This window comes from Sinohyriopsis cumingii, chromosome 4 (genome assembly GCF_028554795.1).
Source record: "Sinohyriopsis cumingii isolate HCF-2022 chromosome 4, ASM2855479v2, whole genome shotgun sequence".
Taxonomy (NCBI): domain Eukaryota; kingdom Metazoa; phylum Mollusca; class Bivalvia; order Unionida; family Unionidae; genus Sinohyriopsis; species Sinohyriopsis cumingii.
In genome coordinates, this window is record NC_142964.1 from 123,341,705 (window position 1) to 123,364,590 (window position 22,886).

A 22,886-nucleotide genomic window follows, 5' to 3' on the forward strand; every position below is an offset into this window, starting at 1 on the left:
AGCCATGTATGTCTCTGATAATGTGAAATCACAAATTTTCATGGTGGCTTATTATTTGTACATGTCATTGATCAGTCCCTTAATACCTACTAATTTAACATCCATGAATACAGATTTTATAATAGGGATTTCTATTATAATGCAGACATCATGAATTTGTATCCTTACTAAACTGTGTGTTTACTAAAGTGATCACTATGTTTTGCTATTTTTCTTTGTTTTCAGGCATGGTGCTTTTGAATAGAATAATAGTTAAATCTTGTATTGCTTTAAATGTGTAGTCAGATGCTATGATTCCTTGTTATTATTTTGTCAATAAATGCTTTGGTAAACTTATAATACATGATTTGTCAGAGAAAAAAAACATTAAAGCCTGTGGAAGTGATGTTGCATTATTTCTGCCTACTTTTACACTATATCATTTCTTGAAAGAGCATTATATTTCAGTTACCGATGTCTTATTTTTTTGCCTTGTTGAAAGACTAATATAAAGTTTTTAAAAAAAAGAAATATAGCAAGTCAAACATTTTTATATCATTAATTAGATTTTAAAAAAGGGATGAAAGTCAAGGAATCATTTTTTCCCAGACTATTACTCATAAAATCAATGTCATTGCAGTTAACTGTATTGTCAACAGCATCCTCATCATCACTGATGGCCTAGCAGTAACATTCCACACTTTCAATCCAGTTGTCACAGGTTCTATCTCCCACTTCTAGTCTTTCATATGAGACTTATTCCTATGGCCTGAGGAGCTTTCATGACAGAGTGGTATAAGATGCTTGTCTTGTGATACAGATCTGAGGGGCTTCCATGGCAGTGCTACAAGATGCCTGTCATGTGATTACTTGCCTCCAATGTGTAAATGAGAATGTTGCCAGTTACTTGTGGAAGGTCAGTGGTTCTACATAAGTGGTGTTTGGTGCCTCAGAAGTACTTGGATTTTCTTCAGCAGTAAAACTGGCTGCCATATACAGATTCTCTTCATCTGATAATGGTGTAAAGGCCATAATGATCTACCGAAACACGAGATCTGATGTCTAAATGACTTTGGCTGTTGGAGATAAACATTATATCAACAGAGGCTCCATGTTCCTAAGTGTACTAAAGTGCTTGCATTTACATCACTTGCACATCTCACAGAGAGAGTTTTTGTCACAGATCAAGCAATTTGGGTTGGTGGTCTTTCGGGGTTCTTCCTAATATATTGTTAAACGCCCCCCAACTACAAAAAAAAAAAAACCAAACTAAATCAAGCAACTAATCAACTGTGGCAACAGCAGCAAAAAGATACTAGTCCATCATTTTGCCACATCTGTATGAGTTTATAAATTCTGACTCTAATAATTTTTGAAGACCTTGGAATATCGTCAGTTATGCTTTTCTGACAGTTACCAAAAGGTCATCATCAGTCTGTACAAATTAATTTTTCATGGTGAGCATATGAGAAGTCTTATGCAATCCTGCATCCTGTGCTGCCAAAAAGATACATTTTAGCTCACTTAAAGTTTCTCTAACATTGTCCAATGTTCCAACTAGAACTGTTATAAGTTATTCAAGCTATATTCACCAATATCTGGAGATATGCATCTGTAATAAATATTTGTAACAAAGTATGAGAATGCATCAATGTTTTTCAATGATGCATTTGAATTGAGCAACAACCAGAATCAACAAACCAAGAAATAAAATTATTCACATCTCTCAGGCAGAAAATTTATTTCCAACTATACTGATTCAATAGACATAATCACCAGAATGGACAGAAACAGACCTGAACAGATATAACCAGAAGGTTAAAATCAATTTCATACTTCTTTTAAGTAGCTAAATTCACATTGGTTTAGTTAACTGTACACCCTTTATTGTCTTCTCTTTGATGTAATTTCTTACTGAAGCTGAGAAAATAATGTTGCACACATAAAAAAGAGGCACACTTCTACTCATATCGTTTTTATTATATTTCTCCATTCCAGGCTGTTCTTATGATCTTGTCCCCTCCACATACTGTTTGTCTTGTTTATGATATGTATCTAAATTCGTCACTTACGTTTCCTACTACTATACTAATTGTCCGTGAATATGCATATCAATGTGATATACAATGGGGAGACTAAATCCAAGATTGAAAACCTCTACATTTCTGGATGTATTCTGCTTGGATTCCATGTTTCTGTACAAAACTCAAATTCAGGACTCGCTGTACTAATTCAGTTCCTACTGTAAACCTCTACAAATACTATATTAAGATTTTGAGTGCTCATAATCAAATTTGTATCAGTATAGACAAATCTATCATGACAGCTTTTGTGAAAAGAAAACCATAACAGCTGCAACATTTTCTGGACCTACACAAATTTGAAATGTGTGCTTTCAATACTGCACCAAAGAGTCAGCTGCTGATTTCAGTAAAGAGTCTTCCAAACTCAGGTCTGTAAAGGGATGGAAATTTTGTTAATAAAACAATGTTCCTCACTTTTTTCAGTTACAAGTAGAACAAGCTCTCAAAAGATTCTTTTTACTAAAATCTTACTTTCATTATCAACCGATCAGGGACAGTCAAACCCATATTTCCTATATTTTATCTTCACTGATTTATAGCATGGTTCTTGTTCTTTCATATCTGTAGTAATGCGAGTCCTTCAACAACTCTCAATGGTTGTAAGCCTTTTTTAACCATGCTGACTGGACACACTGTAAGATAATGTTCAAGTAACACAAATACCATGGGATAACCAGAGACCTATAAAATCAAATAAAAGTCAAGTTATCTCCCCTGCAGGGATGCTGCCAGGATTTCAGGAAGTTTTGTGTGTGTGTGATCTCCAGTGAGGAAGTGGTGGCTTGAGGAATAGCCATTGTTAAATATCTCCCTAACACTTAAATATCTGTTACTCTTTCTTACTGTTCCGCTCTGTTAAGGCTCTATTGAAATCAAAATACTCAAAGAGATGTCATCCCTAGTTGTATAGCAATTATTACTGTGATGTCATTGGGCATGGTCACATGGTTGTGGTGGGGTTTTGGTTGGGATGGCAGAAAGGCCAAAGGCTTACTCCATATTTGACAGCTAATTACGATGTTATTGGAAGAATTAAAAAAATTTTCTAACAATTCACTTGGACTCGGATTATATACTTGATTCATAGTCAATGAACAGGTTCTAAAACTGATGTGTTTATTTTGGAGCCATGTTCCTCCATCACGTTCAAGATTTGAATATACCAAAGGTGAAATTAGCACAGTTGCATCCTAAATTACTATCATGGCTACTTCAAATGTTATTTAATGTGAGACTTAAATGCCAGAACTCGTACCTTCAGTGATCTTTGAATTAGAAAAATGAATTTCTTCTCAAACAACTCAATTTGGTGCAGATTACATTGTTTTTTAATGATACTGCGAGAATTCTTGATGTGTACAAATTGCACAAGAAACGAACAACATTAGAAAATTAATACCACTGGGAAAATACTGAATGGAATATGTAGAAATAATGATATTATTTAAATGGAACATGTGGTGACAATACAAGTGCTGGTTTTACAATTTTGCAGAAAACATCTTGTCCAACTATTCTGTTGTTTCTAACACCGTAACATGGCAATAATTCCTGCACACATGAAGTTGGCCCACTTTTTACTTTAGTCCCTTGCTAATTAATAGTTTTAGATTTTACAACAAAACTAAGCACATTTTACCTTTTAACAATAATACATGATTACAAATATTTAGATTGCAAGAAAATGGAAGTTACAATTTTATTAAAAGTACTGGTACCAGTAAAACTAAAGGAGATTGCAAAAAAAGAAATCAGAATGAACAGATTAGTAGTGTAGTAAAGAATCTATATATCAGAATGGCATCAAGTATTTTGTCATCAATTTCATCATTAGTTAATGACACTGCTTCAAACTGTTGTGTACTAGATAATAGTAATCCAATTTGTAATACAAAAACCAAATGATGGCTTGGAACTAAGTACCACAAGGTCTGCAGAAAATATCACCATGGTCAAAATATACATAGGAAGAAGTATACAAACAGGACAAATTTTATCCATTATGCTTTGAGATTACAAATATCAGTCAGTCTCTTATGTTTAATGTCATTTAATTTTTGCACGTAGAGAGCATGTACTTCATTTGGTAATACATCTGCATGATATAAGAGTCTGTCGCATTATTCTTTTATTGCCCTAGGGGTTCTGCCAACTAGAGATCTACACATATGTAATTATGTTGTATGGGGATTCTCTGATGTTCCCTATAAGCATTAATCTGTTAATTGTTTCTGAATTTAATTTCTTCCTCCTCCTCTGTGTATGAATATTTTTCTATGCTGAGAACTCCTTTCGTTGCCTGTTGTCTGAAACGCATATGCATAACTAGATTGAACAAGTTAATGTTCTTTATGGTTGTGCAATTTTCAACATCTCACAGGTATGGCCCCATGGGTATTCTCTCTTGGATATCTGTTCCAAAAAGAAAAGTTTTCCAGAGGTCTCGCAACGATTTTAAAACTAGGAATCCAGAACTCCCATTTTGGTAAACATAGGAGTCCCACTAGCAAAAGTTGCAGTCCCCTCCCAGAACACTATGCAAATTATAAGAACTATTGGTTGCCATAGAGTTTAATTTCTACATTCTTTATAACACTGACATAACTCTTGTTTGTCCATCAGAGTGAGTCTGAATTTTGTCAATCCAAGGAAGGTCTTATTCAAAGCACAAAGCTAGGCATCACACTTTCTTAAACTTGGCTACTGTCCCATCCAAACTATCAGTTCTATCAACTTTAGCACTCTCCTGAATCTCATTAAAATCTTCGTCAGTTTGCCGTTGAACCCCAAAATACATATTCAAGTCTTAAGTCTCAACATGTCATGATTTCAAGATCACGTGCACTGCTTATTCCGCTACACCTGGAAATGAACACAATAATTTAAGCTAAAGTTGTTTATTTGATGTACTGTTATAAATGACCACATGTACATCTCTGGGTCTTTCTGTCTCTGAGTTCAAGCACAGCAAATATCAGTAGATTTTCCCACCCATCTGCCAGTCAAAGCCTTTGATCTTGCCACCCAGCTATTGCAGCATGTTCCTTTGATGTACTCATACTGGTGACATGTACATGGGGGGGCTTTCAGCTACTAAATTCTGTCATTGTAAATATCAGCACAGCTAACTGATCTACACATTTCCTACTAAGCAGGTTGCTGAAGTAGGACTGGCAAGTCTTTGAATTTTGCCGCCCACCTATTACATGTGTAGAGAGGACTCTCACCTAAGTGCATGCCCAATAAAAAAATTGGCATCCAAATACGTGTGATTGAGCATTTCCAAGACCTCTGACTTTTCACTAACATGAACACTGCCAAAGATTCACTTCCTTGTATTGGTGCTTTGCTGCCTCTTATGCCAGATTTTGTCTCTTCCATAATGCTGTATTTGGGGTTTTAAGTCCAACACTTCCATAGTCTGCTTGTTCAGACATGGGTATCTTGAATAGATATAACTGGCATATTGTCCATCCAACTCGTACATCGGACTCGCACTCAACATCAATTTTGGGCTCAAAATCACACACTGGTATTTCCAATGACATTTTCCCAATGTCCAACAGACCGATATACATGAAATTCATTGTCATCATAGCATCACCAGCCAGTATTTGCCGACCGAAAACGTCATCTGCAGACAAACCCTGTTATTCAGCCATTTTGGTTTCCTGTGTGGCCCTTATTCGAATCACGCAATTGAAAAACTTCCATGATGATGAAAATAAGGTTAAAATGTCCATAAAATTCTAGTTCTAGGGCACAATGAACCAGTCAATTTATTTTAACAGCCATTTATGTTGAACCAAAGTATCCAGCTATCTGGATGTCGACATAAGTGCGAGGCCGCTACTGGCAGCGTATATTACTTTGCGAAATGCACTTTTAAAGTTAAAAGTTTAATAAACATTATATACTGTGCAAAGCACAGGTTTCATATCTGCGATGTTGACGTAATTTGCGGAACACATATTACTGCTTTAAAATTACGCGAATTCATACGAATTATGTGTACTGGCATAATTTTCTGACCCAATGTTTTATTCACATTAGACCACTAGGAGGGAGTTATATGTGATTTTAAATATATATTGGGTTTTTTTTCTGACAACCCCACCAGCGATTTCTCATTTTGTTAACACAACCCACAACAGAAGTGATTTTCCTAACCAACCTTCCACTGTCAGAATCAAAACAGTTTGAAACACAACCTCCTACAGAAGTTTTTGGAAGTGCCATCCCCAGGGGATATATGTTTTACTGGAACAGCCCTCAGTGGTAATGGACCCTGACTACTACATTATAATGATGGCAAGCTGTATGAACTAATTATGACTAAACAAATTACAAATGGCTTCTCAGATACACTGTAATTTTAAATATACTTCAAAATCATACTTATGACAGCTCAGTTATTTAATAGATCCGCTCTGTTTTCTTGTAGTGGCATAGTGACCCAAGACAATTAAAAAATTACAAAACTAATCAAGAACTCACCTACAATTTGTACATTGAGTGATTCCCTTTCTCTGAATACTGTGTCCAGTGATATTTTACCAAGTTCTGATCTCATGGTGGTCTGGGCCAACTGAGTAATGGCAAACTCTGGTTCTTCTATCCCATAACTGGCCTGAAATTGATAGAAACAAAAAGAGTCTTCAGTGAGCATATGACAACAACATACCCTATGTAACATGAATCAGTATGTTTATATGTGTTCAATAAACTATAGAAAGTAGGTCACAGCAACTAACTTTTGTGTGTGATATAGATTAATCCCCGGTTGTACTTTCAATACATGTTTGGTGGCACTATATGTTAAAAGGTGTCCATTTTGAGCAATAACATTATTTTCATGTTCACAGTCCTGGAAGAGACCAATTTGACCCAGTTCTGATGAATGAAATTCATTTTCAGATGCACTCTATGTAAGTTTGATAAAAATATGTGATAATGTATTAGAACTGCAACCCAGATATTTTGGAACTATTAAGACCTGAGAAACTGGTTATAGTGACTCTGAAAGAACCTGTGAATGGTTAGAGCATTGGTAAAACACTCACTTAGACCGGTGCTGTCTCAAGTTTGGTGCCATGTGAAAATATGTATGCATACATGCCAACCTTCTGAGGTATAAACCCAATTATTGCTATTAAAAGTGGCAAGAAATGCCCCCATGCCTACCCCTCTGGAAAAATATTCCAAGCTAGAGATGTTAAACATTGTTGTTTCTCTGTGGATTCATGGCTTCAATCACCTCAAGTTGTACAATGGACACAATGAATAAGTAAAATCATTACTGTCTTGCTTGGCTTCATATTTTTGATACAAAACAATGTTGCAACAAATGATTATACCATGAAGAGTAACTTTGCATGAACTCTCATGAATAAAGGTCTGTGTTAAGATACAGAAAGCAACCAAATGTCTGGGTTGATGAAACAAGAAACCTAAGTGAACCTTACGCCACCAACCTGACTTATATCACTTAATATTTGACCATTTCACCAAGCAGGATTATAAAGTATTCTGAGAACACAATCTATGTACACTATCTGCCAAAATGTATTACATATTGTTCACCCAATTTACTACATACTGATCAAAAAAAATTGAACGACAACAATTATATTCTTAATCTGATAACTGATGTTGTCCAAAATCCTACTGATATAACCCATTTACCAAGTTTTACAGATTGTGAAATATAGCCTCTAGATCTAGAAAAGTAATAAGATCAGCATGAAAGGTATCACATTAATAAGCACAAATTAATAAACCTCTCTACGTCAACAATAATATAAGCTTGCTGTGGAGAAAACTCTCACTGGAATTCAGTCTTCACAGTGGCAACACAATAAAAATAGATCCCGCTTAAAATGAAACATCCCTGTAACACTCCATACAGCTATTTTTGACTATGACTGCTTATAATGAAACTGAATAAATAGAAATATTCATGAATATGTCACAAAACAATCCAACAATACCACATATTGATACCAAGAAAAATAATGTCACAAACCCAAATAATGATATCGACAAAACCACAAATATTGATACCAACACAAATATTGATACCAACAAAATATAGATGTCGACAAGGCCCCAAACAATGATATCAACAAACATAACTGAATATCCAATAATTTATCTCCCAGTGATAACAACTGTTATGTATATTTGATTTAATTTATATCTGATTTAATTTAACTGTTTGTAAGTTTTAAAATCTTTTTATTTTTAATTTCATTATATGTCAAAGTAATGTAATTTTGTTTACTAGGAATTTGATATTTTCCAGAAAATTAGTTTGACCTGATTATTAGTTGTATCTTATGCTGACCTAGTTCCTGGCCTTGACTGAAAATCATGTAAACAACTCCTTTTTTTATATTTATTTTAATGTGTGAATGATAGTGAAATCGAGGCTGTACTGGACTACATGAAATTAGGCAGTTGGGCTTTTACACTGGAAAGTGTGTGTTTGTGACCAGATGGAGTTATATTTTAATTTTTTTTCAGATTATTTGCATTCTAAAAGATAATTCTTTTTCCTGGAAATATTCGAGTGCTCATACAGAATTCTTGGACAAAGACATTAATTTAAATTTTATTCAGAAATTCAAACACCAGAATATTATTGTATGTGGAATTACAAAGAACTGTAGATGCTACAGCACATGTCATCACCTTCCATTTGGAATTTTTTTTTCATTTTTTACAGTGTTTTTCCAGGGAAATAAATTATTTGTTATATTTTTCAAAGCTTGTTGTTTCCACTCTTTCTTTTGTTACTGTTTATTAGAGCCTAAACAAGTAACATAAGACAATGAAGTGTGAGACTGTCAGATAAATTGTTTGTATCAGTTTTAAAGTAAGGAAAGGAAAGTTTCATAACATCTTGTCTGGAAAGTCAAATTGACAATACTTTAATCAATGACTGTGAGGTAAGATCCTGGAAAAACAATTAATTAATGTCAATTTGCACTATCCAGGAATAGTCATAATCAATTCAGATAGCATAAGGGGTATGATTGTGGAAAAACAATAATTTAATGACAAGTTACCCTATCCAATAACAGTAATAATCAATTTATATGCCATGTAAGATAAAATCCTGGAAAAGCAATGTCAAATTGCCCTATTCAAAAGCAGTTATAATCTGGGTGGCTATAATATTTACATGTACATATTCAACTTAAATTTATTTTCATCATGACTTTCTTCTCTCTCTCTCAAAAATTCTACTCACCCACCCCTTTTAATGGTTGATACCTCAACACTGGAGTTGACTATTGCAAGATTATAAGAAGGAAATGCAACAGTCTCCAACTTTCATGTTGTTCCTAACAGCCAAAAAAAAATGCACTACAATACCAGTGAGGTTGACAATAGCAAGAAGGAAATACAATAGTCCCTAACTTTAATGTTGAGAACCATAAAACTGCACTACCTTATAAATGAGGTTACCTTATACCGAGGTAGGTTAAATCCATCAATTTAAAACTGTGATCTATAACCACGTTATATGGGGAACCATGCTATGCAAGGGGCCAATGTACATAAAAAAGATGACTGTACATGTACGTGGTAATAAATGGGATGACTGTAAACGTATGTTAATAAAAGGGACGACTGTACATATATGTGATAATAAAACAAGTCAGATTTGAGCGAAATTCATTACTGCCAGAAATCTGACCTTTAATTCGGAAAACAGTCAAAACTTTGAGAATTTTCAGATCAAATATCTTCAAACCCATTATTTATTATTAATAATTACATTATTATATTAACTCTGGCTATTTATTTCCTATTTAATAATGCTGCAAATCTTCAAGCCTTTTTTTAAAGCTGAGACAATGATTTCCAACAGTTAAGCTTCAGATATCTGGCACAAACACTATATACCAACTGTCAGGGATTGTCCTGGGCTTCGCCAATGTCGCAAATTGCGATTTTTTTTCCTTATTGGCGACAAAAATATCCCATCTGGCGATTTTTTTGGCGACAGACTTTTTGGTTATTTAATTTGTACATACAATCATAGATTTGGACTGGATAAATTAAAAGGGAGAACGAAAGGAAGCCACAAACTTGACTAAGCAATGCATTGGAATCAATCTGTTACACAAACAATCCTTTGTTCGTATTGATAACCCCATCTTTACAGTGCATTGTTACATCATAATCTGCTTATGCTGACATCTGGGCTGAGTACTGTATGCTGCGATACAGTCAATCATGCTACCGCACTATACCCTACAACTGACCGACTTCTGAAGACGTGAATAGAACAGATACAATTAATTGAATGGCTAAATTTTATGTTGGTTTTTTTTTTTTTTTTACATATACCAATACAATAGTTTTGCTGAACCTTCATAGAAAACCGAAGCAAATGGAAAAATCTCAATCACAATTATGTCTGTCGCCAGTGCAGCATTTTACTCATTGTTCTTTTCCTTTGGCCATCAATCAGTGTTACGGCTGCTGAGACTTAAACTCCGAAACAAGAAATAGCACAAAAAAACAACCAGTTTTGCATAATTAATAATAATTATTTATTTCTCAAAATACAAGAGTGAAAGAATCTCTAAATTGGGTGTGAATTTATGCTTATATATACGGTCCAATATTGTCAGGTGTTGACTCGTGTAAGTTTCATTCATGGGAATGGAGATCATATTTTGTTTGTCGAGAAAATTTATACAGCATTCAGTGATCATTCTTGGGATTTAGGAAGCAATTCACTACAAGCTTTGTGAAGCTAGCCAAGGGGGGTGTCTGCTGATAGACTACTGGTGTCACCTGTCAGTGCTGTGGACTGTGAACGTAGATTCAGTAAGATGAACCTCATAAAAACTGACGTCAGAAATAAACTCTGCATCTCGTCTCTCGAGAATTTCATGAGAATCAGCACGTACAGATGTGAAAAATTAGACTTTGAAACTGCATTCAACAAGTGGGCAGCCCTAAAATTGCGACGGATCTTCATGTAACACTTTGTAACATTTTGTTAATGCTTGTTGTAATTAAAGAATTAAGTAACCCATCTTTTGTAATTTTCATTGCCTGTTACATTAATAGACTAAATTAACACTTGGAAAAATGTACACTACTTGTTCTGGCGACACTTTTTGAAAATTGGCGACAAAATATTGAGGTTGGCGATTTTTTTGGCGACAGCTTTTTAAAAGCCAGGACCATCCCTGAACTGTGTCCAATTAAAAAATGTCAATTAACCCATATGTCAGAAAAACCGATCAAACTTTGACAGATATAAATTGAATTGCTTAAGCTCATATATTTCAATAAATGTCACAATTCTAAACAAAAGTTGGATCAATGAAACTTGATAGTCTTTGGATTTATAACACTCACCTTGTATGGATCTGTAACTCTAAGGTACAGCACCCCATCAAGCAACAAGGTTACATTGTCTGAAACAAAGAAATCATTTCATTTAGGCCACAAATACATGTAAATAAAACTGACTGGGCTTAATATACATTATCTGAAAACAAGTCTTCAAATCTGGGCCACACATACAGTTAAATACACTGACAAAGTACAATGTAACATTGTTTGAAAATAGAGAAATAATCAAATTTAGGAGATCAAAACATGGAAATACACTGACAAGGTACAATGTAACAGTGATTGAAGATACAGAATTCATCAAATTCTGGAGATCAATACATGGAAATACACCAGCCTGGTAATAAAGAAATCAAATTAAAATCACGTTTCTTTACAAAGAAAATGTGAATTATTTGTGACTGTCAATAAAAAAGCTTCTGATAAATCCCGCAACATAGTGCACCCTGTTAACTTTCAAACCTGTTTACAACACAGAGGCAGGTATCCCATTTTAGGGCTACAAAAAGCCAAAAAGAACTGACCCATATCGGCTGAACTACTGCAATTAAAATTGGTAAATGAACCATTAATATACTGTTTGTTTTATTGTTGGAAATGGTGCTTAATGACAGGAATTAACATCAAGAAATTCTCAATTTTTAATGCATAGTCCTATATTCTGTTACATTTTCTTTTACAAAAATTCTCAGTCCACTGTAAATAACATTATTTATGTCATTAATTCCTAATGGTGGCAAAATTTTAAGAAGTAAATACCAATCGAAAATAAGTTTCGTCGAGTAAATTTTGTGTTTTAGTTCTGTTTTAATTTGATTTAAGTGTAATCATCATACCTGTGATATGCCTTCTCGTATTTAAACATGAAAAATGTCAATATACACTCACAGCATTTCTGTGAGAACCTTATTAACTGTCCACTGTAATTTGATCCCTGATTTGCAGACTTATTTGTTGTATTGTTGCACTCAATTAAAAACAGATTTGCTTTGTATTATCATGTTAATTATGTCTTTTATATCAAATCAAATAAAGAGTGTAGAAAAAAAGAAAACATGAAAGGTACGCAAAATCCTACCTATGAAAAAATTACTCAGTCACATATCAGGTGAACACTGATGTTTCCTCATTGTATTCTTTCATTTAAATGGTAATTATGTATTTGTAATTAAAGATACACAATTTATGTTATGTCTATTTACTACTTGTTTAAAGAAATCTCTTATTTTGTCACATTTCACCTAACTTACCGATTCAAGAACAGTACCTAACATAGTTTTGGACATCTTCAGCAAGCATCCTGATAAACTGTAAACAACCTCTGATCAGTTACATGAAGGTTTTTGACAACAGGATAGCAAGTATGCTGTTTGCAAACTGAATGTTGTGTCCAACTGTTTGGGTTTTCAGCAAAAATAGAACACAAGATCTTACTTGCATAACGGTGAAAGTGGATGGACATGGACAAGAACAGTTTGTCTGTAACTTGTAAATTTGTCAAATGTTGAAAATACAAAAGGATTTAAGTTTTCTTTATTTCGACACAAACTAAAAAGACTCCATGATGTGCATCTTACTATTTAATATACTGAAAGTATTATGACTAAAATGACTCCATGATGCATATCTTACTATTTAATATAATGAAAGTATTATGAATATACTGAAAGTATTATGACTAAAATGACTCCACGATGCACATCTCACTGTTTAATATCTTGAAAGTGTTATGACTAAAAGGACTCCACGATGCACATCTTACTGTTTAATATATACTGGAAGTATTATGACTAAAAATGACTCCACGATGCACATCTTATTAATATATACTGGAAGTATTATGACTAAAAAAGACTCCACGATGCATATCTTACTGTTTAATATATACTGGAAGTATTATGAATAAAAAGGACTCCACGATGCACATCTTACTGTTTAATATATACTGGAAGTATTATGAATAAAAAGGACTCCACGATGCACATCTTACTGTTTAATATATACTGGAAGTATTATGAACAAAAAGGACTCCATGATGCACATCTTACTGTTTAATATATATACTGGAAGTATTATGAACAAAAAGGACTCCATGATGCACATCTTACTGTTTAATATATACTGGAAGCATTATGACTAAAAGGACTCCACGATGCACATCTTACTGTTTAATATACGAAAGCATTATGACTAAAACGACTCCACGATGCACATCTTACTGTTTAATATAATGAAATTATTACAGGGCAAGTTGTTGAACATCACGTTTATGATCAGACAGACACACCACATGTGACAGTTGGGTAACAAAAATAAAACAATTTAACATTTTTCCAACCATCAATGAGTACTCCCTTCATTTGACTGCCTTGCTATCTTTGATCTATTATTATTATTATTTCACATATATTGTTAGCAGTATTAGTATGCTACCAAGATACATGTATATAGTTTAGCTATTTAGCAAATAGTCATGAAAACAAAAACTGTATACATGTACTCATTTATATCTCTGACACACAAGCAAAGGCCTTTATCTCATTATCACTAGAAACAGCTCCAAAATAAAATATTTATTCAACAGTTACCAGTAACTGTGGAACACTTGACAAACTATTTATTAGGGCAGTTGGTAAAATTAGGCATGAAAACAAGTGATCACACTTTAAACAACTGATGGATTATCCAGTAAGCGGCTACGTTTTGCCACCACAATGTTTGCCTCTTGTAATGCTAGAGTGGTTTTCATGCCTTCCATGTAAGGAAAGATACGGATATCAAGCTTTGAAAATAAAAGTCTACTAGATGAATCTAACCCACTGAGTATCTGGATTGACTCAGCATATATGTTTATTGCAAGCACCCAAATGATCCATACTGCACGCTCCAAATATTCTGGCTAGAACTCGATAAATTTAACTCATGATCAGTTCAGTTACGACTCAATTACGTGACTGTTTCAGACGTCAAGTGGTGGCAAAAAATTCCTGGGTTTTTCCTGACTTTGTGAAATTCCAGGACTTTTCATGGTCGGGGAAAAAAATTATAATTTCTCCAAACTTTTTTCTGATTTACCGTAAGAATGGGAACCCTGACTTTGTCAAATAGTATGGAAAAACATTGGAAAGGGGTTTATGGTTGATATCACATGACCATTGGGCCTCTGATGTCATCAACATGTAGGTTGAGAGATTTGTGTAGTCATGTGACAAGCAATGCAAATGGCGAGCACAAGGTTAAATTTCATCAATGCTGTAGTTTCATCTTGCAGATTAAAGACAAAAGGATTAAAGTACTCTCAATTTCTCAAAAAATAGATAATTTTTCCATCGATTTCATGCCGGTATAACTTGATGTAACATCATTTAAGTTTGCTAGGCCCAATGGTAATCAGCTACCCTATGCCTGCTGATATGCTCAAATGACTGCAGAAGGCAGGCTGAAACCACTACATGGCTAAGACATACATAGCCACCGATAGGTGACCACTGATTACATGACATTTCTTTAGGAAATTTGCAAGGGGGAAATTAGAATGGACAATGTGACCAGGTAACCACTGACTAAGATGACTGTTAAGACAAGCTTGACTGTGTGTGATTAATATAATGAATACTTCAATCACAACAGAGAATCAATATCCTCACAATGAGTATAAATATAATGAATACTCCAATTGCAAAAGAGTATGGATATTATCAACCAGAGTGTACAAATGTAATGAATACTTAAATTGCAATAAAGTATGGATATCATCACACATTGTATGAATATATTGTAATCTATCAAGAAATCCTGATACCTCTAGTGATAGCATGTTGCTCTGGAATTTCAATGGCTATTTCCTTCAGACTCTGGATGTACTTGATAGAATCTATTATTGGTATTATGAAGTTGAATCCCTGAAAAAAAATTAGAGACAAAGTATACATGGCAGTTAAACAGAATAGATACGTAGTTGGAACATTTCTGAATAGTGAGACATTAAATTGCATTTTCCTCTCAGAATTTAAACAAAACAAAAAACTAAGAAATTTCAGACTTTCAGGCCATTGATGCCAATAAAATGTAATTTTCTTTATGGTTTTGCATGTTTGGTGAAATTACCCTGGAGAATAAAGTATGATGTATAGTCAGGCATGGAGTATACAGTATGATGGATGTTCAGACATAGAGTATAAACTATGATGGATGGTCAGACATAGAGTATAAACTATGATGGATGGTCAGACACAGAGTATATAGTATGATGGATGGTAAGACATGGAGAGTATAAAGTATGATGGATGGTCAGGCATGGAGTATACAGTATGATGGATGGTCAGACATGGAGTATAAACTATGATGGATGGTCAGACACAGAGTATATAGTATGATGGATGGTCAGACACAGAGTATATAGTATGATGGATGGTCCAACATAGAGTATAAACTATGATGGATGATCAGACACAGAGTATATTTTAAGATGGATGGTAAGACACAGAGTATATAGTATGATGGATGGTCAGACATAGAGTATATAGTATGATGGATGGTCAGACAGAGTATAAACTATGATGGATGGTAAGACACAAAGTATATTGTATCATGGATGGTAAGACATTGAGAGTATACAGTATGATGCATAGTCAGACAGAGTATATAGTATGATGGATGGTCAGACATAGAGTATAAAGTATGATGGATGGTCAGGTATGGAGTATACAGTATGATGGATGGTCAGGCATGGAGTATACAGTATGATGGATGGTCAGACACAGAGTATATAGTATGATGGATGGTCCGACATAAAGTATAAACTATGATGGATGATCAGACACAGAGTATATTGTAAGATGGATGGTAAGACACAGAGTATATAGTATGATGGATGGTCAGGCAAGGAGTATAAAATATGATTGATGGTCAGACATGGAGAGCACAAAGTATGATGGATGATCAAATATGGAGAGCAAAGTATGATGGATGGTCAGGCATAGAGTATGAAGTATAATGGATGGTCAGTCATAGAGGATAAAGTATGATGGATGGTCAGACATGGGGGTATAAAGAAAGATGGATGACCATCAAGAATGGAGTATAATGATGATGGATAAAGCTGTCAGAATTTTAGATAAAGTCAGCTGGGTATCCATCAATCCTCGTGATCGGTCAACCGATCAAAGAGAAATTATATTAAACGTCAACCTGAACTGCTTTAAGTTCATACATGCCAAGCCCTGAAAGAAATAAGTGTAATTATTACTAATGTAAGTGGCAAAAAAGCATAATCTGAGCATAAAATGAGAAATATATATTATATTAAATGCCAAATTTACAGAAACCTGTATGATAAGTAAAAAGTATATTATTTTTGCTACTTACCTGAATCTGCAGTAAGCTAAAAATTCTTGTCATAAATCAGTTAAATTTATGTGGCTTATAGGGTGAGAAAGCAGACACAAAACAAAATGATAAATTTTTATCACAATATTCACTTTAACTAGCCTACGCGCTAAACTTTCGCTGAAAGGTCATAAAGTCCATGAATTCTAAATGCTGTTTTACATCAAAGTTGAATTCCTCTTTCAAAATTTGCAAAGCACAATTGATTTGTCCTTTTCTGATGGACATGTTCTTCAGTTAAACAAAATCCCTCTCTTCTAACATTTTTCAGTCATTAAACATCCATGAGTCACATTGATAAAGCCTGTTTCACTTAATACTTGGCACTGTTTGGCACCATGTTTCCCTCAATATTGATTGGTTTGCTACTTAAGTGTATATCACACTATAATGAATCTGTAACACATGGTTTCAAATTCAAGAAACCTGTTTTTTTGGAAATATGTCATGTACAGTTACTATAAATAGAAAATAAGGAAACTGTTCATCATATATAACCAAATGGCTGCACAAGTAAAAAATATAAGATCAGTAGGATGTCTATTATGGATCAATGGGCAGTAGCCAAGAGTCACACGACACAAGCCTCAAACTGTACTCATTATTCTGTGTTTCTCTCACTCCTGACATTGCCAGATATAATCACTGATCTGAACTTGGAAACACATTTTTGGTTTGTTTTTTACATGAAATAAATGGGTACCCTATGACCAATTTTTATTATTAGGGTAATTATAAATGGGCAGGTACCCAAGTATGCAGTACATACTGACAGCTTTAATGATGGATAGTCAGGCATGGAGTATAAAGTATGGACAGTCAGACATAAGAAATCAAGTATGATGGATAGTCAGACATGGAGTATAAAGCATGATGGATAGTCAGACATGGAGTATAAAGCATGATAGTTGGTCAGGCATGGAGTATAAAGTATGGACAGTCAGACATAAGAAATAAAGTATGATGGATAGACATGGAGTATAAAGTATAAAGGATAGTCAGACAGAGTATAAAGTATGGTGGATGGTCAGGAATGGAGTACGAAGTATGAAGGATGGTCAGGCATACAATATGAAGTATGAATGATGGTCAGACATGGAGTATAAAGTATGATGGATGGTCACACATGGAGTATAAAGTATGATGAGTGGTCAGGCTGGAGTATGAAGCATGATCAGAAATGGAGTATGAAGTATGATGGATCAACAGACAATAAGTATGAAGTATGAAGGATGGTCAGACATGGAGTATGAAGGGCAAGCATAGAATTTGAAGTACGCTGGATGATCAGACATTGAGTAAGTATGAAGTTGTTGTTGTGTTTAATGCCATTTTCAACACAAGAGAGACTATACATGGTGGCCAGTATAAATGGTAGAAGAAGGGCTCGGGAAAACACCAGAAAGAACCACCGACCCACAAGAAGCTACTGGCAAGCTATATCACATACCCAAATTGGCTGAATCCGAGACTCAAACCCATGCAGACAGAGGTGAGATGGCAGTGATCCATAAAAGTGAGCGCTTTAGCCCACTCAGTCACTCGGGGCCACCTTGACTATGAAGTATGATGGATAATCAGACATGGGATATGAAGAATGACAGATGGTTAGACATGGAGTATGATGTATGACGTATGGTCAGACATGGATTATGAAGCGTGATGAATGGTCAGACCTGGAGTATGAAGTATGATGGATGATTAGAAATGGAGGATGAATTATGATAGATGGTCAGACCTGGAGTATGAAATATGATGGATGATCAGACATGTAGTATGAAACATGATGGATGGTTAGACATGGAGTATAAAGTATGATGGATGGTCAGACATGGAGTATGAAGTATTATAGATGGTCAGACCTGAAGCATGAAGTATGATGGATGATTAGACATGGAGAATGAAGGATGGGCAGACATATAATATGAAGCATGATGGATGGTCAGACATGGGGTATGAAATATGATAGATGGTCAGACATGGAAAATGTAGTATGATAGATGGTCAGGCATGGGGTATAAAGTATGATGGATGATCAGGCAGAAGAGTACTACAGTGACTAATGTGCTTTATTTAGGACACAGGATATTATTATGACATGAAGCTGGCCATAGCCTGTATGTCAATCCTGACCCCCCCAACTTCTGCTACCGGATATACTCACTCACAAATTAGGTCCAACTGCAACAGCATGGACCCTCATATGCCATCACATAATGCTCCAGTAGAACAAGGTCTGTGTTGTTTGTCCTACTGACTGCATAGCTCAAATCTGCAAGCACAACATACCACTGCATATCTAGGTCTGTGCAGTTTGCAGTTGTATCAGATACATATAGTATATACAGTACATTCTTATTGTAAACATCAGTGAAATGGCATATATACGGCTATGTCAACTTCCTAAAAGGCAAGCTCAACAAAAATGTCAACTCATGGGAATTCTTTATCAACAATATCACCTAGTCTTTGAATCACAAGTGAAAAGTCTCTTCAAATATGCCATTATCGTGTTTCATAAATCTAATTTGACAATCATTATTAATAGCATATCTTTATAATCATCATTAATGGCATATGCTGATAATCACCGTTAATGGCATATGCTGATAATCATCATTAATGGCATATGCTGATAATCATCATTAATGGCATATGCTGATAATCACCATTAATGGCATACGCTGATAATCATCATTACTGGCATATGCTGAAAATCACCATTACTGTCATATGCTGACAATCATTATTAATGGCATATGCTGATAATCATCATTAATGGCATATGCTGATAATTATCATTAATGGAATATGCTGTTAATCATTATTAATGGCATAGCTTATAATCATTCTTAATGGAATATGCAGATAATCACCATTAATGGCATATGCTGATAATCATTCTTAATGGTTGTTGTTGTTGTAATAGGGTTTGACACCATTTTTCAGCACAAGATAGGCTATATATGGCGGCCAGTATTAATGATGGAGGAAGAGCCTGAGAAAACCCCAGAAAGAACCACTGACCCACGAGAAGCTACCGGCAAGCTTTCTCACATATCCACATTGGCCGAGCCTGAGACTCGAACCCATGCAGCAGAGGTGAGATGGCAGTGATCCATGACAGAGAGTGCTTTAGACCACTCAGCCACTCGGGGCCCCCCCATTCTTAATGGAATATGCTGATAATCATCATTAATGGCATATGCTGATAGTCACCATTAAGGTGCTAATAATGGTGCTGATAATCACCATTAATGGCATATGCTGATAATCATTATTAATAGCATATGCTGATAATCATTATTAATGGCATATGCTGATAATCATTATTAATGGCATATGCTGATAATCACCATTAATGGTATATGCTGATAATCACCATTAATGGCATATGCTGATAATCACCATTACTGGCATATGCTGATAATCATCATTAATGGCATATGCTGATAATCATTTTTATTGGCATATGCTGATAATCACCATTACTGGCATATGCTGATAATCATTAATGGCATATGCTGATAATCATTATTAATGGTATATGCTGATAATCATCATTTATGGCATATGCTGATAATCATTATCAATGGCATATGCTGATAATCATCATTAATGGCATATGCTGATAATCATCATTAATGGCATATGCTGATAATTATCATTAATGGCATATGCTGATAATCATCATTAATGGAATATGCTGATAATCATTATTAATGGCATAGCTGATAATCATTATTAATGGAATATGCAGATAATCACCATTAATGGCATATTCTGATAATCATTCTTAATGGTTGTTGTTGTTGTTATAGGGTTTGACACCATTTTTCAGCAAAAGATAGGCTATATATGGCGACCAGTATCGGAAGAACCTGAGAAAACCCCGGAATGAACCACCGACCCACGAGAAGCTACCGGCAAGCTTTCTCACATATCCACATTGGCCGAGCCTGAGACTTCAACCCATGCAGACAGGTGAGATGGCAGTGATCCGTGATGAACAGCGCTTTAGACCACTTGGCCACTTGGGGCCCCCCATTCTTAATGGAATATGCTGATAATCATCATTAATGGCATATGCTGATAATCACCATTAATAGCATATGCTGATAATCATCATTAATTGCATATGCTGATAATCAAGAATAATGGCATATGCTGATAATCATCATTAATGACAAAAGCAATTATGTACAGCACTCTCTCATTATAACAATGTCAATGGCAGCCATGGTTTATCTCACCATATTGTGAAACCACTTTATAATGAAGTACACTAAACATATAATTTCACTTTTACATAACAAAATGGTTTTGTGTGGTTTTTGTTTTACAGCACAGCAACACAATTTGGTTATTTAGTGCCAAGGCAACTGGAGTAAGATGCCTTACCCAAAGATGCACCTTGGTAGCTGACCCTGGCTGGTTTGATGGTCGGATTCGAACCCATACCCTTTAGTCCAGCAATACTAACCAACGAGCCACCGCAGCTTCTGATAATAAAATGGGATCCATGGCTTCGCCTTATGAAGGGAATTGTGTTATACTGAAGGACTATGCAGTAAGGGAGTGCTGGATCTCATACAAAATCCAGACAGCTGACTTTTAACATACTGGTTCTAATATTTGGTGAAACTTTCCAAAGCGTTCAATAATCCATGCTTCCTGCTGGGGAACAAATAGAATTGCTGTGTTGACTTTTACACTGGACCTGTGACGTAACTGTTGCTTTGTTTCAATCAAAATCCTCTGAAATAGAGAAAGTATGACACTTACTAAAGCAATCAATTGACACATGGTAGTGATTTGTCATGGTCACTTTTTGTGACTGCATATAATTTGTTTTATTCATATATTTTATGTTGTTATATGCAGCTGGTAGATGTTGTTACAAAAAACCTGATTCTATAAATGAGAAACTGTCAACATATGCAACATTTTAATACTTATGTTGTGACCTAGGTCAGGTAGGAGTATAAAATCTTGTTTATTAGAAAAATTAATTATTTGTGCTGTAAGATCTGAGCAGAATCTGTTGCATTGTTGTTTTGTCCAGTATTTCTTTTGGGCTGGAATTTATTCAAATCATTTAATTCAAATTTCAATTCATATCTGGAAATAGAAAGTGCTCAAAAATAACATTCTTGGAAATAGAGACCTGGATTTAGAGTGAAATTTCAAATAAGCATATATATATTCTTGGACTGTATTATTGTGATTCAACAAAAGACTTGGCATGTCACTTTGACACAAGCAACCACAGGCATATCAACCCTTCAAGCATTGGATTTATTTTAGAATACCACCAAGAACTCAAATCCTTAGGAATTGTGTTCAAAATTCTATGATTATTTTGATTTTATTTTGCAATACTGTAAGTTCTTTTTACTTTTTTCACTTTGTATTGGGGGAAATAAATTACTTGTTGAATATTACAGTACTTGTTGGTTCTTACTCTTTCTACTAAAGAATTTAGGATTGGATATAGGTATAATGGTACCAATTGTTTAAGCCCAAGGGGGTGGGGTAGGCATATGCATAATGGTTCAAAATTGCAATCATTCAATCCTAAGGAGGGGTTAAGGGTGGTATTTGCTATGGTATAGAGAACATTTAAGTCTAAAATAAAGTTGTGATTGTGATATTATGGAAGAGTTGTTGTTGTTGTAGGGTTTAATGCCACTTTTCAGCACAAGACAGACTATACACCGTGTACTATGCATGACACGGGCATATACGATTAAAAGTAATGACATTATATATGGTAAGTTATACAGATTACATTATCGACACCATAATTACAAAACAACAAAGAGGGTCAGGAATCAGAAGTAAACCTAACTAAAACATTTCTTAAAAATGCAGCTTTATATTGCTAATATAAATCCCTTGCTAAGTCACAAACAAGAATAGAAAATATTTGCATTACACTGTGTAAACCAAAGCTACACAGCAAACATACATAACTAAACGTGGTTAATACAATAGTTACAACCTATATACAAGAAATTAGTAATTCGCATACCTCTACAGCTGAAGATG

The 22,886-nt window shown here is 34.7% G+C and overlaps 1 protein-coding gene across 1 annotated transcript in view; it reads right to left on the minus strand.

Annotated features, from left to right (window-relative positions):
- The window catches only part of LOC149802033 (stomatin-like protein stl-1), a 52,970-nt gene that overhangs the window by 23,513 nt on the left and 6,571 nt on the right, over positions 1 to 22,886 (minus strand). The window contains exons 2-5 of the mRNA XM_089956434.1: positions 21,459 to 21,593; positions 15,250 to 15,349; positions 11,451 to 11,509; positions 6,561 to 6,693 (exon numbers count right to left, since the gene is read on the minus strand). Of these exons, the coding sequence (XP_089812560.1) occupies positions 6,561 to 6,693; positions 11,451 to 11,509; positions 15,250 to 15,349; positions 21,459 to 21,593 (427 nt within the window). The remainder of the gene's footprint in view (positions 1 to 6,560; positions 6,694 to 11,450; positions 11,510 to 15,249; positions 15,350 to 21,458; positions 21,594 to 22,886) is intronic.